General features: G+C 42.9%; 2 protein-coding genes and 1 long non-coding RNA gene across 7 annotated transcripts in view; 2 read left to right on the top strand and 1 right to left on the bottom strand.

Annotated features, from left to right (window-relative positions):
* LOC117960997 (filamin-A-interacting protein 1) overlaps positions 1-9,377 on the top strand; it is a 36,613-nt gene extending 27,236 nt beyond the window's left edge. For 2 of the 5 annotated variants that reach the window (XM_034899337.1, XM_034899341.1), the window contains 3 exons: positions 2,912-5,672; positions 5,770-5,844; positions 7,111-7,440. In XM_034899337.1, the coding sequence (XP_034755228.1) occupies positions 2,912-5,672; positions 5,770-5,844; positions 7,111-7,311 (3,037 nt within the window). In that variant the 3' untranslated portion in view covers positions 7,312-7,440. Of the gene's footprint in view, positions 1-2,911; positions 5,673-5,769; positions 5,845-7,110; positions 7,441-8,698 lie in introns of those variants that run through there. The other 3 variants (XM_034899339.1, XM_034899340.1, XM_034899338.1) reach the window with 3 other exon arrangements.
* LOC117961068 lies at positions 131-16,726 on the bottom strand. Its single transcript, XR_004660309.1, has 3 exons — positions 16,593-16,726; positions 12,546-12,548; positions 131-141 (listed from the first exon to the last, which is right to left on the bottom strand). It is a non-coding gene; the product is annotated as an uncharacterized LOC117961068 (long non-coding RNA).
* LOC117961019 (cell cycle control protein 50A-like) lies at positions 10,479-16,112 on the top strand. The gene is made up of 7 exons (XM_034899382.1): positions 10,479-10,796; positions 12,404-12,523; positions 12,630-12,737; positions 13,410-13,497; positions 13,592-13,738; positions 14,479-14,685; positions 15,400-16,112. Exons 1-7 carry the CDS (start codon positions 10,554-10,556, stop codon positions 15,591-15,593), a joined length of 1,107 nt encoding a protein of 368 aa, XP_034755273.1. The 5' UTR covers positions 10,479-10,553; the 3' UTR covers positions 15,594-16,112.
* Positions 16,727-17,050: the final 324 nt, after the last annotated feature.

Genomic DNA, 17,050 nt, shown 5'->3' with positions numbered 1-17,050 from the left:
TAGTAATTTCAATTTGATTAGGCTGGGAAATCAAACCAAGCAACTTTTTGACCACATTGATACCTAAATAAATGTATTAGGTGTACTATCAGGCTCTAAGTGGTTGACTGTGATCAGTTGGGTAAGTCACAGCAGAAATGACTAAAGCTCCCTAATCCACACACCTGATTATTACATAGTGGAGTTCCTGACCTGCAGTTCCAATTCCTCCCTTCACTGAACCTGAAGAGGCCTTAATCTGCCTCTTTTTTCTTCTTTTGTTCTCCTGCTTGTTCCCTGCTGCTTCCTTTGGTTCTGCTTGCCTGCCTTCTCATCAAGGATCAGGTGCTCAATGCTCTCAGTCTGAAGGCATTTACACACCAGAGGGGTATTTTTTCGCACGTCACTGTATTTCTTCAAACAGTAGTTTTTGTGACATGAGTACTTTCATGCAGACTGAGAATATTAAATCGCACTATGCTTATTTTCAGGTTCATAATTGTATTTTGAGGTTGTACCAGAAAGGTTTACATGGTTTCCTTTTCAAAAAACACCATATTTTTGTCGTACTGCACATTGCTGCAGATCCTGTTTTCACACTGTTTGTTTAGGTCTCTGTTTTAGCTCCAGAGTGAGACATCTCACTTCTATACTATCTTTGTTGGGGGTCACACATGCTCAGTAGCTCGGTAAGATCCCATCAGCTAGATAACTCTTTCTCCAGCTTTGGTCAGTCCAAGGCAGGATTAGCTTGGAGACTTCTTCTAGACGAGGGGCACTTTTGGAATAACTGCAGAACAGGGACAGGAAGTAGCTATTTTGGAGATTATGGTGAACTAGTGTGTGTTGTAGCAATGGTTTGCCATTGAGAACAAGCTAGCATGCTAGCACTAGCACGCCAAGTTTAGCCACCTCTTCTCGGCTAGTGACGTAGGAAGCCGTGCAGATTTGGAACAGCTCACCTGGAGATTGAAGGCAGAGGACTTTCAGAAACCGTATCTCATTAAAAAACAACATGGATTTTTCCAAGTTTGTATGTGTGTGGAAGCACAAGAGACACAAAATAACACCCCAAATCCCTGAAAATGTGATTTGTTTATTATATGGGCACTTTAAACACGATAAATCAATGTGATCTTTTTTCGTAGGAACAACAAATTGTTCTGAGCTTCAGACTACTAAAAACAACAACACAAAGGCACATGGTCCGGAACAGGGACCTTCCAAGATGTCAAACTTTACTCCTTTCAACACTGACAAAGGCAGCATATACCAGAACCACTCCTTCTGTTCTTACCTTTCACAATAAAAGACCTAGACTGCTACCTAGATTAAACTGTTTACCTGATGGCATGAATATTGCCAGGCAAGCGCTCCGTACTTTTGTGTCATTTAAGTGTGTAAAGGCCTTGAGTCTAGTCTGGCATTTTTATTTCTTTTTTGCAGATGTGCACCATCTTCATCCCATCTGATACTTAATGATGATTCAATTTCTGCTTCCAATTATTTATGTACTCAAGAGTACAAATTAAGTCAGTCATCTGTTTGATATTAACACCCACTCACATCTTGCATTTTCAACTTTGAAATTTATTTAATTTATTAAACACTTTAAAAGCAAACAAGTTTGCAACACAGTGCTTCCCAAAAACAAAAACACATGTGTAAAAGCATAAAACACATATAGATATGCGTGTATACATAACTGGCGTGGAAATATGAGAAGATTTAAATATAAACCTGTTGAAAAATGATTAAAAGCGAGAAATACAGGTTAAGACAGGAAATACAGGAGTAACAAAACAGGTTAAAACCCAATTACTTTAAAAGCCAGAAAATAAAAGTGTGTCTAAAGGCACGTCTAAAAAACATCCACAGACTCAGCCTGTCTAGTGACTACTGGCTGACTGTTTTTAGGGTGAGCAGTGTGCCCTTTTAGTCTTTAGTCCTTCCTTCTTTTGTGTGGGCTGGCTGTTAGTGGGTGCTTATCAACAAACCGCAGGTGCTCAAAGTATAAAAAAAAAAGATTGAGTCTCAGTAAGCTGATGAGGGACTCTTATTGTGGAAACACCAATGTTGTGTGTAGCTCTTGACACTGAAAACATCGTTGAACGCCGTTGATTGCCAGCTTTGTTTTCTTTTTGATCAACTACTACACACCACTGTGAACTTTACACACGTGTGGGCTGGCCAGCGTTGGAGAATCGTAGACTCAATCATTGGTTTGTGTTCATCTATAAGGGTATTCTGCGTCTGCTCCCCTCATATCTGTGTGAGTATATTCAACCAAAAGCGGATAGACTGTATTCTTTACGCTCACAAGACTTACTGCTACTGTCTGTACCAAGTGTCCGCACAGAAGTTGGTAAGGTGGAATTTCACTATTCTGCCCCCACAACATGGAACAATTTACAAAAGTTCTGGAAATTGAAGGAAGTGGTTGCAATCGGTCAGTTTAAACTCTTGCTCAAAGGTTTGGAAATTAAATCTATGGTCTGTAAATGTTTTAAGTAGATTTTAGGAAATTGTTATGAAATTGTCTGTAATGTATGGAATTGTTGTTGTGATCTGTGCCGCTGTCTTGGCCAGGACTCCCTTGAAAAAGAGATTAGTAATCTCAATGGGATTTTCCTGGTTAAATGAAGGTTAAATAAAAAATAAAACTACTAATAAAAACTTAAAACTAGGCACCATCAACAGACAGCAGCTCCAGGTAAGCCCTACTCAACCCACTGCCAGCCAACCATCCCTTTACTAGCACACTTTATACTAGGCAATGAGTTGTAATACTAGATATTTTAATAGTTTTGAGTCATTTCTGTAACAGCCTTTTTTTCCCACAACTGGGTCACTATTAACATGCCAGGTTTGTAGTCAATTAAGAAGGTTATGAAGTTTATCCTTTTCATCTGTTCCCCTCTGTGTTTCTTAGACTCAAAAGGCTGCTGGAGCAGGAGAAGGCCTACCAGGCTCGTAAGGACAAGGACTACAGCAAGAGGCTGGAGAAGGTCAGAGCGGAGCTGGTCAAGCTCAAGTCCTTTGCCCTGATGTTGGTAGACGAGCGGCAGCTGCATATCGAGCAGATTGACCTACAGAGCCAGAAGTTCCAGGACCTCACTCAGAAGCTGCAGGAGAAAGAGCAGCGTTTGGCGGCGGTCAACGACCACGCCAAGAAGGACGGCCAGAAGGTCCTCAAGCTAGAGTCCGAACTTGAGCACAGGGTAGCTAAGTTTGCACAGGAACACGAGGAGATGACGGCCAAACTGGCCGACGAGGAGTCCCAAAGCCGACAGCTTAGGCTCAAACTGGCCGGACTGGCGCACAAGATCGAAGAGCTGGAGGAGAGAAACAAGGCACTGCAAAAATCCGAGGAAGACCTGCAGGAGCTGCGGGAGAAGATCAGCAAAGGGGAGTGCGGGGATTCATCACTCATGACCGAACTGGAGAATTTGCGGAAGAGAGTGCTGGAGATGGAGGGCAAGGATGAGGAGATAATCAAAGCAGAGACTCAGTGCAGGGAGCTGAGGAAAAAGCTTCAGGGGGAGGAGAACCACGGCAAGGAGCTGAGACTGGAGGTGGACAAATTGCAGAAGAGAATAGTTGAACTGGGGAAACTGGAGGGGGCTTTCAGTCGGAGCAAAACAGAGTGCTCTCAGCTTCATTCAAACCTGGAAAAAGAGAAACGTGTTGTGAAGGATCTGGGCGGTGAGCTGGAGAAGGTGAAGACGCAGTTGAAAGAACTACAGTGCTCTGAGTCAAAGTTCGAAAAGACAGAAATGGCTCTCAAAGACGATCTTATGAAGTTGAAGTCCTTAACAGTTATTCTGGTAGATGATAGGAAGAACATGGCGGAGAGACTTATACAAGAAGAACAGAAAAGTGATGATTTAAGTAAGATGTTCAAAGCAGAGCAGAGCAAGGTAACAGAAGTCACAGAGAAGTTGATTGATGAGAGCAAAAAACTTCTCAAATTCAAATCAGAAATGGAGATCAAAATGACAACCCTCATCAAAGAGAAAGACGAGTTGAAAACTAAACTTGCAAGTGAAGAGGGAAAGTGTAGGGAACTAAATACCAAACTAGGTTGTATGAAAATAAGAATGGATGGACTTGAGGAGACAGAGAGGGAAACAGAGAGAAAGTGGTTCAACAGGGACAACAGAAATCCAGATGAAGACAACAAAGTAAAAGAGCTCACACTAGAAATTGAAAGACTTAAAAGCAGGCTCAAACAACTTGAGGTAGTAGAAGGAGATTTAATGAAAACAGAAGATGAGTATGATCTACTGGAGAAGAAATTCAGAACAGAGCAGGACAAAGCAAATACCCTTTCTAAGCTGCTGGAAGAAATGAAAAGTCAGATTGCCAGAAACAAAGCCATAGAGAAAGGTGAGGTCACGAGTCCAGAGGCCGAGCTTAGAATTCGCTGCAAGATGGAGGAGGCTAAAACCAGAGAGCTGCAGGCGGACGTCCAGGCCCTTAAAGAAAAAATCCATGAACTGATGAACAAGGAGGACCAGCTCTCCCAGTTGCAGGTGGATTATTCTGTCCTCCAGCAGAGGTTCATGGAGGAGGAAGAGAAGAAGATGAGCATGAGCCATGACTTTGACAACCTTACCAAGGAGCTGCAAGCCACAAAGCGCTACAGTTGCGCTTTGAGGCCAAGTTTAAACGGTAAGAGGATGGTTAATGTCCCCGTTACCTCCACCGCTGTACAGACAGACATGATGGTGAGTGAGGTTGCTGTGGACAACACAGCGGCCGGCTTTATCCGGAATTCAGTCCTTGAGGAAAACCACTTAATGAGCAACTTAAGACAACGGGGTCTTAAAAAACCAACAGTTCTTGAGCGATACCCTCCAGCTTCAGCGGAACTTGAGGCAAGAAAATCGTGGATACCCTGGATGAAAAAGAAGGAAGCCATCACACTCACTCAGACCACTTCTGACAAGACAAATCGTGCATCCTTGCTTCATCCAGAAGAGATGACTAAACCAGGCCAGCCTTTGCACATCCGTGTGACCCCAGATCACGAGAACAGCACTGCAACCTTGGAGATCACCAGCCCCAGAGCCGAGGACTTCTTCTCCAGTACCACCATCATCCCGACCCTTGGCCTTCAAAAACCTCGCATCACGATTGTCCCTAAGCCCACAACCATGGCTTCAAAGAGCAAAAACGATCTGTTGGGTAGTCTTGATCGCACCAAATCCCCGGTCACGATAACCACCATCTCCAGGGCCAAGAGTCCCGATAAAACCAACGGCTGCAGCTCAGACAAACATCAGTCGCCGGTGTCCATTATCACGGTAAGCACCACTCCTGTGGCTGAAGCATGCGCTTCATCGGAGCCTCACGACATTACCGCAAGCCGCACGGTAATCAAGATGACCCCAGAGAAGCCACCTGGGCCAGCGCCTTTCAGGAAATACAGCGGCAACAGCAACATCATCACAACAGAGGACAACAAGATCCACATCCACTTAGGTCCACAGTTTAAGAGACCTTCCGAGGGCTGCGGTGGTCAAGTTCTGACGCTCAGAAGCTCAGAAAGCAGCAAGGAAATGTCAACGGGAACGGTGCTCCGCTCTCCACGCCAACCGACGATGGGGAAGATGACTCAGAGCAAAATGACAAGCAGCATAACAATCACACCTATCACCTCGGCATCCGCCAGGCCGACACAGTCAGTGGTGAGAGCTTAGGAGAGCATCATGTACTCCATCTTTCTGTCTTTCTACTGTAAATACATTGCGACCTCTAAACGATATCTAATCTTTTACGTTACAGTTGCTTCTGAAATGTTTAAATATGAAATCAGGTGGTGGGTGCTCCCTAGATAGCACTCTCTCCGGGTATAAAACAGTGAGTTTATGAACATATGATCTCACTGGTATGAACTAATACTGGAATGATTTAACATTCATTAAATCCCACATCACAAAAAGGTTATAAGGGACAAATTCCCCCAACTGCAAAATTGACTCCTTAGTACCAAACACGACCAGTTTTGACGTTTCACTCTTTTCACTTTAACCCTCGTGTTGTCTTTTGGCCGACCTGCAAATTTTTGTTTTTCGGAATCAAAATTTCAAATGAAAAATCTTTTATCAATGCTTTGGTTGTCTTTTTCAACACTTTTGTGTCTTTCCCATAATGTTTTGGTCACTTTTTCACCGTTTGTCGACTTTTTCTGAGCCTTTTGAATTTTTTGTGTTTTTTTCTCCCAAATTTCTAAATCTTTTATCAAAAAACACTTTTGACATTTTTGTCACTTTGTTCTGCATTTTTTTTGACATTTGTCATTTTTTTTGTTGATTCGTTCACACCCAAATTCAATGAAAGGAGTGAACTGATTATTTGTTTAACTTTTGAGGAGCGTTGTTGGGAACCCTCCACGTCACTTTTTTGGAAAATTTGTTTGAAGGAAACCCAAATTTCTGATTAAGAAACTTTTTGAAAAGACAACAAGAGGGTTAAGAGCTTACATTTACAGATAAGCAGCTTTAAAATCTTCATGTTATTACCCAACCTGATGTGAATTAAATAATTTCCACATACTCGAGTAAACAGACCCAGTCAGTAAAACTTGGACCTTTCAGTCACTCACACAGAACTGCAGTGGATGGCGGGCAATCTTTTTAGCAGTGTATAAGGTGAGAAAAGGATCATTTTCATTACAGCTAGTCTAACATTGCAAGCTTTATGTCCATGGCACTGTGGAGAAAGGTCTGGCTACACCACAAATACATTCTGGGAAAAGAGAAAAAAAACACTTTGGGTGGTTTGCATTTCTTTAAACCAATCACAATCGTTTTGAGCAGCGCTTAACTCCGGCTCATGCAGCTTCTTTAATTTTAGGTGGTTAGTGTTAACTTAAATGAAAGTCATGTTTTTGGTTGTTGCTTTGTACGCGTCTGACATCGTTTTCCCCACCGTATCAGCTGATAAGGAGATTGCCTACCTTCCTATTCCCCAAACACATTTTATGAGCCGCTTAGTGACAGAAATGTCGGAGTTGGATTGTAGTATACAGTGATCCATGAACAAACCATGATCAATGGAAGCTCACCTTTCCTTCATCTATGATCCAAATAATTTCCTAACGCTGCTCTGTTGTTTCATTTCCAGTCCAGTTCAGATGTGCAGCCAGCTCGGAGCGCGGCCACACGGATCCCACTGTCAAAAGGTATGAAACCAAGCAGCAAGGCCCTTCTGGGCGTATCGACGGTGACGAGATTAGAGTCGCGGGCAGAGAGCCAGTCGATGAAAATCGAGCTGAGGAAGTCAATGGTGTGTGGCTCTGCCTCTGCAGCAGGAGGCAAAAGCTGAAGCACAAGAGCGCTGCCAGCTCAGTGTGCATGCTTCATGATTGAGTTCGTTGAATCTGCAGAATCTGCTGCCAAATATGCGTCACGGGCCACATCAGTATGAAAACACAAATGGTACTGTGTGTGTGTGTTCAAAGGCAGGTTTTATGTTATTTTTATTTTCCACTGAAGCACCTCTTTGCATGTCTCTTTTGCATTGGATTGATTAACTTCATCTTGGTGATAATTTTGGCCGTAGCTCTAGACTTGTTGTCCTCATTTACATTTTTTAATTGCATGTGTTTATTTCACCATTGCTTTCGGGAGGTTTTTCCACTCACTGAAGCATTGTGAATTGTTTGAGAAAGAATTGACAGGCATCAAAATAAAAAAATAAATTATCTCTGAACCAATTATGGCATTGTTTTGTAGCAGTGTGTGTGTGTGTGTGTGTGTGTGTGTGTGTGTGTGTGTGTGAGTGGGAGAGTGTGTGTATGTGTGTGTGTGTGTGTGTGTGTGTGTGTGTGTGTGTGTGAGAGAGAGTGTATAAGTTTGAGTGAGTGACTTAGAAAGCGTGTGAGAATCAACCAAGAAACCTCCATAATAATAACAAACACTGCTAAATAAGGCAAAACATAACAGCCATTAAAACTAATTTTCAGAGCATACGTTTCATGTAGTAGTTCCATGTAGGTCTGGGTTTCACCACTAATTCTTCAAATCAATTCTCTTCTGATTAAAAAAGGTCCCGGGTTGATTTCCAATTCAGTGCTGATTTGGGACATTTCAGTTGCAAAACCGATCTTGCCTACATATTAAAGAGATCCTACAATTGTACAAGGTTTCCTCTAACCTGGTGCATTATTAAAAGTATAAGTGTTAGGAATTTAAATTATGGAATTGGGAGTTGACCCCAAAGCAGTTACTTTAATATACTCATTTTAAACATGAACGCACTACAGCAGGGGAGTCAAATGCAGCTCAGTGAGAATTGACTGATGGACGGACCCCTTTTAAAATGGTCACGCAAGTTCTGATTGCGCCAAAATATAGTCTAACTTTGGAGTGTTTTTTTAACCCCCTTCCTAAAAAGCTATCATGGTTTACTGTAGTAGTTGGTAGCAATGGATTTCTTCGGACTTCTGGTTTCATATACAAACAAAAAAAACGCAATTTGCATTACAATTGTGTAGGCTACTGCTTTTAGGGATATTTAGGGACATAACTCAATAAAACCTAAACACACATAGGCTATACATCAGTTCAGGGACAGAGACTTACGCTTCGAGAGGGTGTCATTATCGCCACTGCTGTTTGGGCAGCAGTCTGAAAATAAATGTTAGTGTTGAGCCAAAATGGGACTAAAATGGGACCTTCAAGGAAACACGTGTTGTAATTTTCTACCACAGGTCCGCTGATGGACGCCGCTTCAGCAAACAGACATTAAGCTGAGGTCTGTGATGTCATGAGAAGAAATCTAAAAGGTGTCTCTTGTTTAATATCTTCAAGCCGAGTCAAAAGCACGCTCGGATTGCCCCAGAGATCACATGTCATACGAACAATGAGCTGAGGGCTTCAGGGATTGGAGATGTGTCTGAGTCGGCAGAACGAGCCTGTTCTCCCATTTTAAAGATTCTCTTTTGGGCCTTATGGCCTCTGTTTGACAGGATAGCATGAAGACAGGAAAGGGGACGGGCGCCCTGCTAGCTCACTTGGTTGAGAATGCACCCCATGTACTAAGGGTTAGTCCTTTTTGATTCCAACCCTCGGCCCTTTGCTGCGTGACGTCCCTTCTGTATCTTCCCACTTTCTTGTCTTCATTCGTCTATCAAATAAAGTTCAAAGAGCCTCCAAAAATTAGACCAAAAAAAGACAGGAAAGAGAAGACAGCGAGAGGGATGACATGCAGCAGGACACGGGTCGGACTCGACCCCAGGCCACTTTGGTAAGGACTGAGCCATAGTTTATGGGGCACACGCTCAACCAGGTGAGATACCAGGGCACTCACTATCCATTCTCTTTGACCAAACATTCATTAATAATTTATAGGTAATAGTTATCTCTTACGTGTTCCATAGGCAGAAACATGAAAAAAATCTGAAGACAGACAGTACAGTGGAAATGTTGGTTTTACGCTGGATTTAAAAAGGTAAATCAATGGCATGTCATTTCAAAGTGTATATGACGGTATGATACACATAAGGATGCATTTGAGAGTTTTTTTGTTTTGTTTTCATTAGAATAACCCACAATAAAGACATTTCCCCCACTCCTCATTTGTAAGCCTTTTTGTTGTTGTATATTTTGGCTGTTGTGACATTTTTGTCAGACATCATCGTGCATATTGCAATTATCTGTCTACCAGTGGATTTGTGTGATTAAAAAAATGAACCCCAAAGCTTTTAAGATTTTTTTAGCAGTTTTTATGTTTATATAAGTTATATATAATGGTTTGTGCTGCCTCAGGAAATGAGACACTTACCACAGCTGCACGTATCCGTCGAGTAGGCCTGGGGCACGGTCAGTCTCAAAGCGGTGTGCACTGTTTAGCTAACGGCTTTCTTTAGTTTGGTGGGTGTCAGTGTGAGTCGAGTTTAGATTTTTAAACGGTTTACGGCACAACGTGTCACACTGAAATTTGTGAAATCCATGAAATGATAAACTTTTTTCAATACAAACAATAACAGAAGATGGAAATCATTTCAAAAACGTTTTCAACTGAAAAAAAATGACATTAATTGGTTGTGTCACAGGTGATACCCAAACAGTATTGAAATTAAACATTTACTATCACATATCAGGAACCTTGGTCTCATTGGTAAGAAACTACTGTAAAATGCAGATGAAAATGATCAGTAAAAGGGTTACTTTGCTGAGTTTAAACCAAAGGTAAGAAGTGGTCTACACCAGACTAAGATTAGGTCCTACCTTGCAAATAGTAGGAAATGATAATGGCTTATAAACTGCCAAGACAAAGAAGAGGTAAAACATTCACTTTTTGTTTGTGAGAAATATATTGACAGTAGAATGCACTGGCATTATATATATATATATATATATATATATATATATATATATATATATATATATATATATAATATTGGATTTTTTTTTTTTTCTCGACAGCTCGTGAAGGCAGCACACACCACCACGCTCCGTAATCACATAGTGACGTCACCTCGTGTTGCGTTCATCACCTTGTTTGTAAACTTCCTGGTGGAGCTAAGTGCGTTAGCAACAACTTCGTAGTTTTGGGTAGCAATCATGATGGCGTCCAGTTACAACGCCAAAGACGAAGATGGACACATAACCGTGTCCGGGCCCGGAGGCGGGACTCTGCGCAGCAAGAAGCCCGAGAACACGGCGTTTAAACAGCAGAGACTACCAGCCTGGCAGCCCATTCTCACCGCGGGCACAGTGCTCCCTGCCTTCTTCATCATCGGACTCCTCTTCATCCCCATCGGCATCGGCCTGTTCGTAACGTCCAACAACATCAAGGAGTTTGAGGTAACGGTATATGGCACACCAGGATTAGCCACGTAACACACAATGACACAGCTACACAGTGATATGTTAACGTTCCCTGTGGCGCTGGCTTGTACACTTCGACCACTCACGCCAAATTGCATTTAAAAATCGTGCAATTTTTCCTGGTCTTGCATATCGGCCTATTTCCACGTATTCTGTTATTCAACTTAAATTACTTCTGAAACGTTAGGTTCCTCCGGTAAATTCGGCAGACGTGTGACCGAAGATAAGCTTTCATTTCAATAATAAAATCAACATCTAGCCCATACACTAACATTGTGTTGTCTGCTGACTGGTTCTATAATCTTTCTCCAAAATGCATTGCTAACGCGTGTTTAAACTTTATATACGTATCAGTCGCAATGTGCGTAGTCAATATGATCGTAGATGCGAGCAAAGAAACGTGAAAACTATCAACGGGTGTTTGCTCAACCAAGCACAGTTACCTGGTTGCGGACCTATTGATAGATGTGTGACTGGAAGCGTTTCCTTGTTCAGTTTCGGTAGCTCAGTGTGTAGGGCAGTGGGCTTCAGTGTTATCTCTGCGTTTTTGCTACAAGATCGAAACCCGCTCGATCCGAAATTGAAAGATTATATTGCTTTTACAGCTTTTAGTTTTTGTATTTGGCTGTGATGTGGTGCTTAACTGCTGGGTGAACACGACATAGGGAAACCAGTTGTTGTGGAAACCGGTAGGGGTTTAACACCGGCAGCATTGGCCATTTAAATGGCTACAATACTTTCTTTATATTTCTCCTTTGGCATGATCATCTTCGTTAATGTTTCAAACATGTAATTGATCACTTTTCCTCACCACTAAAGCACGTATAATGTGTGACCTATCAACTAGTCACAGCTGTGGCCTTGTTACAGATTGACTATTTGTCTTGAATGTTATGGTTCCACCCCTCATGTCCTCAGCTTTTATTCTTTTGTTCTAATGTTAAGCACACTGAAGTAGGGCCGGGTAATATATCAGTATATATTGACATAAAAAAGATATTGTGATGTTTGATTTTTGTGTATTATAATTTATTTCGGTATTTTAGGCCTTTATTTGATAGGACAGCTTAGACATGAAAGGAGAGAAAGGAAAGTACATACAGCAAAGGGCCGCACGTGGGAATTGAACCTGCTGCTGTACTGAGCCTCTGTACATGGGGCACACACTCTACTAGGTGAGCTACCCAGGCGCCCCTACAGTATATAATTAAAAGTGTAGCTACTGGGGCTCCACGATATGAGGAAAATATCTTATTGCGATTACTTTGACTGATGTTGTGATTGTGATGTCATTCACAATATTGGAGGGAATGATTCTTCTTGTATCGTTATTCCCATTCTTATAGAAAAATGTTAAAATTAAATTTCCTCTAGTATAATTTTTGCAAGGAATTGTACTAAACATTTTTTTCTTAAATTCTGAAATTAGCACCCACCACCAGCCACTGTGCCTGGTGACCAAAAAAGACAATCTTCCACCCTGATTGGGATGTTGAATAACTCTGTATTGCGATCAATTGTGATTAAATGTGCAGCCCTAGTAGCTATATACATTAGATACACTTCCTTCTTTGTGTCTGCAGGTGGATTACACAGGCGTTGACATGTCCAGTCCCTGTTTCAACTGCTCCCAGAACTTCAACTGGAACAGCACGAGGCCCTGTACCTGCTCCATACCGTTCTACCTGGACCAGCCATATGAGGTGAGCAAAGAAGGGTTGCCACATACTTCCAAATACTTTCCCTAATGAAGGTTCCCACGGCCAGTTTGAACAATGTGTCTTTTTATATGTTTATCTTACTCAACAGAGCAACGTTTACGTGTATTACGGCCTCTCCAACTTCTACCAAAACCACCGCCGCTACGTCAAGTCGAGGGATGACAGCCAGCTGAACGGAGACATTAAGTCCCTCAAGGTTTGACTCCCTTCCACACGACGTCTCTGATAACACACAGGTTCAGAATCAGCACCACCTCCCACCCAAATGCTGGTGGACTGCTTTCATGTCTTCAGCTGTCCAATAAAAATAAAGGCCTTAAATGCCTTACTTTTCCAAACAAAACAAAGTTTTGAATGAATCCCTGAATACATATTTTTCTTATATACCTCTGTTAGGCCTATATGACCCAGATAATATAATGACACAAGTAAATAGAATATAAAGTAGGCTAATCAAACCTCTTTGTTTTCAAAGATTATTTTTTGGGGGCATTTTAAGTATAGATAGGGGTCCTATCTTGCACCCCGCGCAGCGTGTGTGCGTGTGTGCGTGTGGTAGAGCAAGTGAGAGTGACGGTGATTATCTTGAGAGCGAGTAGTGACTAGAGTCATAGTGGGAGAAACACCTTTGTTTTCTGACCAAGGTGGGAAATCTGTAGCAGGAGAAGTTAACCCTCTCCTTGATTTCATGTTGTTTATGAAAAAGGAGAACCAGGAAATGAGTGGGAGGGGGGGGGTGGGGGTGGGGGCTACTATTCTAAAGCCAGCCAGAAGCATAAATCACATTTTAGGCTGATGCTTTTCTGTTTACAGACCTATACCTGCAGGTGGTGCCGTTTGTCTTTAATCTCCTCCTAACCATTCACAGAATCCCAGTAAGGAGTGTGAGCCATACGCTTTTCATGAAAACAAGCCAATTGCTCCGTGCGGGGCCATCGCCAACAGCATGTTCAACGGTGAGCCGGTTTCTGCTCCGTTGACCCGAACAAAAGGTTACGAGTGTCATTGGGAAGAACTCCTTCTAATCAACTGTCCTTCCTTTGATGGCAGACACGTTGGAGCTGTTTTACAACGACCCCAACGGCACAAAGATCCCGATTCCTCTGAACACGACAGGCATCGCCTGGTGGACCGACAAGCACGTGAAGTTCGGAAACCCCGGAGGCAACAACCCCAACCTCACGGCCGCTTTTCAAGGTATCAGCCGCAGCCGGTCAGGGTCACCTCTCACCAACATGTTGGAGGGGGACAAGGGATTTCCTGCAATCAGCTTCAGGACGTCTGTAAAACTCATACGTCTGCACAATATATCGTGTTTTTATGGTCATCGCGATATCAACTGGCGCAATAAACATGACGCGTAAAAGCGAAAACACACCGCACGCGTAAGGGAATAACAGCGTAGCAAAGCTATTTTTTAATCCGGCGACCATGTTATCCGTTTGTCTGTCTCTGAAAACGAATCCTTCTAAAATCCTTCGTCATACGAATGACACATGTACGTTTGTAGGAAGGCATTCGGAAATGTCAACAGATGCGCGCACACGGGCCACACGCGCACGTTAACACCCGCGTACACCTACATAATAAGCTATTTTAACTCCAAAATGTCCCATGCCTTATCGCGCTGATGTGACCGAGCCTGACCCAAACCTAATATCATTTCTGATATGTGTCCAAACCCGGTCCGGCCCGCCGGGTACCGCTGGGTCCCAGCGTGCTCGGTTCGGGTATCCATCCTCTATCACAGACCGCCTGTTACATATCTTCCTGTTTAACACTCTCTGACCAACAGGTCATGTTGCGAGCGAATGAAACCTTGAGAAATGTTCCCTTTTTGCGATCCTTTTGCTGGAGAGCTTCAATGCTTTGTGAGACTACAGAACACTTCCCTGAGGGATGAATTCAACTTCACCGCTGCTCTTTTTCTAACTCAGGTACCACGAAGCCGGTGAACTGGCGCAGGCCTGTCTACGAGCTGGACGCCGATGAGGGGAACAACGGCTTCATCAACGAGGACTTCATCGTGTGGATGAGAACCGCCGCCCTGCCGACCTTCCGCAAACTCTACCGCATCATCAACAAGAAGAGCAGCATGGTTCCAACTCTGGCCCGAGGAAACTACTCTCTGGAGGTCGTCTACAGTATCCTTATGTCACCGGTTACCAAACCTTTTTGAAATAATCTTCCCCTCGTACCCCCTGACCACCCTGGATCATTTTTGGTAGAAAAGAAAGTCTATATAAAGAGGAACAATACAGCGATGTCAGCGATAGATTTACTGAACAACAGCCTTGTAACTGAATAACATTTAAAAGCTAATTAAAACAGGCGACAACATCTTAAAAAAATGACACAACCTTGGAAAAAAACTAAGAAAACTTGGAAAAAAGAGGGGATGAAGAAGGAAATAAGGCAACACTAGGTCAACAAGATTTCTTTTGCTTTAAAAAAAACAACTTTTAAACATGCAACAAACTTGTGGGGGGGGGGGGGGGGGGGGGGGGGGGGGGAGAGAGACAGTAGTTAAAAGGAAGGAGGGAAGTAAGACAAAACTAGGAAGGAAGGAAGGAAGGAAGGAAGGAGGGAGTCCAATGACGGCATGTGGACTTTTTCCCTCATTTCTGATTCAACATCGTGGTCCATGATTCCAATTCCTAATTTGCGGTGTTGTTCAGTTCTCTTTTTATATTCAACCCACGCCTCCCACCTGAACTCACATCTCCCCTTCTGGAGCCTCGATATGTGGAAGTAACTCTCTCCTTTCCAACATGTTTTCTACTACACCCGGCCATTGTTCCTCTGTAGGGGGGTCTGCTTGTTCCAAACTGTTCCCGCCTTTAACCAGTTGAACCCAGATTATCCCGTCCGCAGCTTCGAGGGCAGGAAGCGGGTGATCCTGAGCACCATCTCCTGGATGGGGGGCAAGAACCCGTTCCTGGGCATCGCGTACATCACCGTGGGCTCCGTCTGCTTCTTCCTGGGCGTCGTCCTGCTCATCATCCACCACAAATGCGGCAACCGAAACAACAGCGCCGACATATCCAACTGAGGTGGCGGCCACGCCCTCCAGCTCGCCTCCTCCTGCTGCAGTGAGCTTATTCGTCCGGGTAAACGACTGGTAGAGACATCAAATAAAAATGTGATACAACGAATTAACATCTCCAGCAATATGGGTATGTTAGGGTTTAAAATTGCTAGACGCTGGCTGATTATCTGCCAAAGTGAATGAAAAAGTGGCCAAATATTTGATGCCACAGTCAACGTCTTAACAGCTTTTAAAAGATATTCACTCCCGGCAACCACGAGTCACACTGACGTCTATCCCTTTTATCTGCCTTTCTAAAATAAAAGAATTCACCCATCGTTCCTAATAGGGTCGGGGAAGGTTAGTTAGCATGTTTGGTATGTTTAGAGAATTAGACCTACTGTAGAATATGACTGCAGGGAGAGTTTTAAGAGGTTCAATACATAGTCTATAGCTGCATACAAATTATACATATTAATATAACACTTCCATGCTGTATGAACAGTAACAGACTGGCCATCTGGAATATGGGCAAATGCCAGAAGGGACTATGGACTAGGGCCAGGCCGATGTGGCCGGTGGATCGATGATTACAGCAAACAGGTATAGCATGTGAATATTCCCATCATTAGAGGCAGGTTTTAAAATCTAATTGGATTTGATATTTAGGACACAGAAAGAATAATCTTCTTACGTTTGACGGCTTTAGACCACAGAATATGTATTGTATTTAATACTATATCCGGCGTTACAGAGAAAGCATTAAATAAGCATTCAGTCCATCACTTTTACAGAAAAAGTTATTGAATATATACAGTGGTGCTCATATGTTTATGAACCCATGCTGAAGATGACTAAAAAGAGGGGGGAAAAAAATTATCTTTTGAAAGATTTCTCTTAATTCTTTAATTAAAAACAATAGGAAAAATCCAACCTTAAAGGACATTGATTTTCTTTGTGAATAAGTAATGTATTGTAAGTAAATACATTTGTATTCCTCTTTTAAGCCATCTTTAGCATGACTGTAAATAAATGTGGCCACGGCCCTTTCTGAGGTGAATCCTGTATAGTTGTAGAGTGACTTAACGCCCGCTTGTTATCAGCTACAGCAAATTAAAGCCAAACCAGACTCCTTAAATCCTGATTGAAACATAAAATGCTGCCCAGATATGAGTCTGGAAGGTTTGCGTCCACTTTCCCGACCCTTCTTATAGAATCTCTCAGCTCCGAGCCGGTGCAGTTACGGTGAGCTGGAGCGTCGTTCTGAGCCCCGAGTTGCATGCTGGGTAGCTGAGATGTAAATGTGATCATTGAGCATCTCGAGCGGCTCGTCTTTGTGCCTCGTTTTTGTCTGTGACGCCAGCCCACATTCACACCAATCTCATGCTTTCGCTGAGTCGTGAATAAAACACGTCAAGCAAGTTCCACCTCGGAGGGGAACGCAAAATGTTTGGGGGGCTGTACAACTAACATGTTTGTTT

This window comes from Etheostoma cragini, chromosome 18 (genome assembly GCF_013103735.1).
Source record: "Etheostoma cragini isolate CJK2018 chromosome 18, CSU_Ecrag_1.0, whole genome shotgun sequence".
Taxonomy (NCBI): Eukaryota; Metazoa; Chordata; class Actinopteri; order Perciformes; family Percidae; genus Etheostoma; species Etheostoma cragini.
The sequence above is the reverse complement of the archived record's forward strand: the minus strand, read 5'-3'. Positions and strand labels throughout refer to the sequence as shown.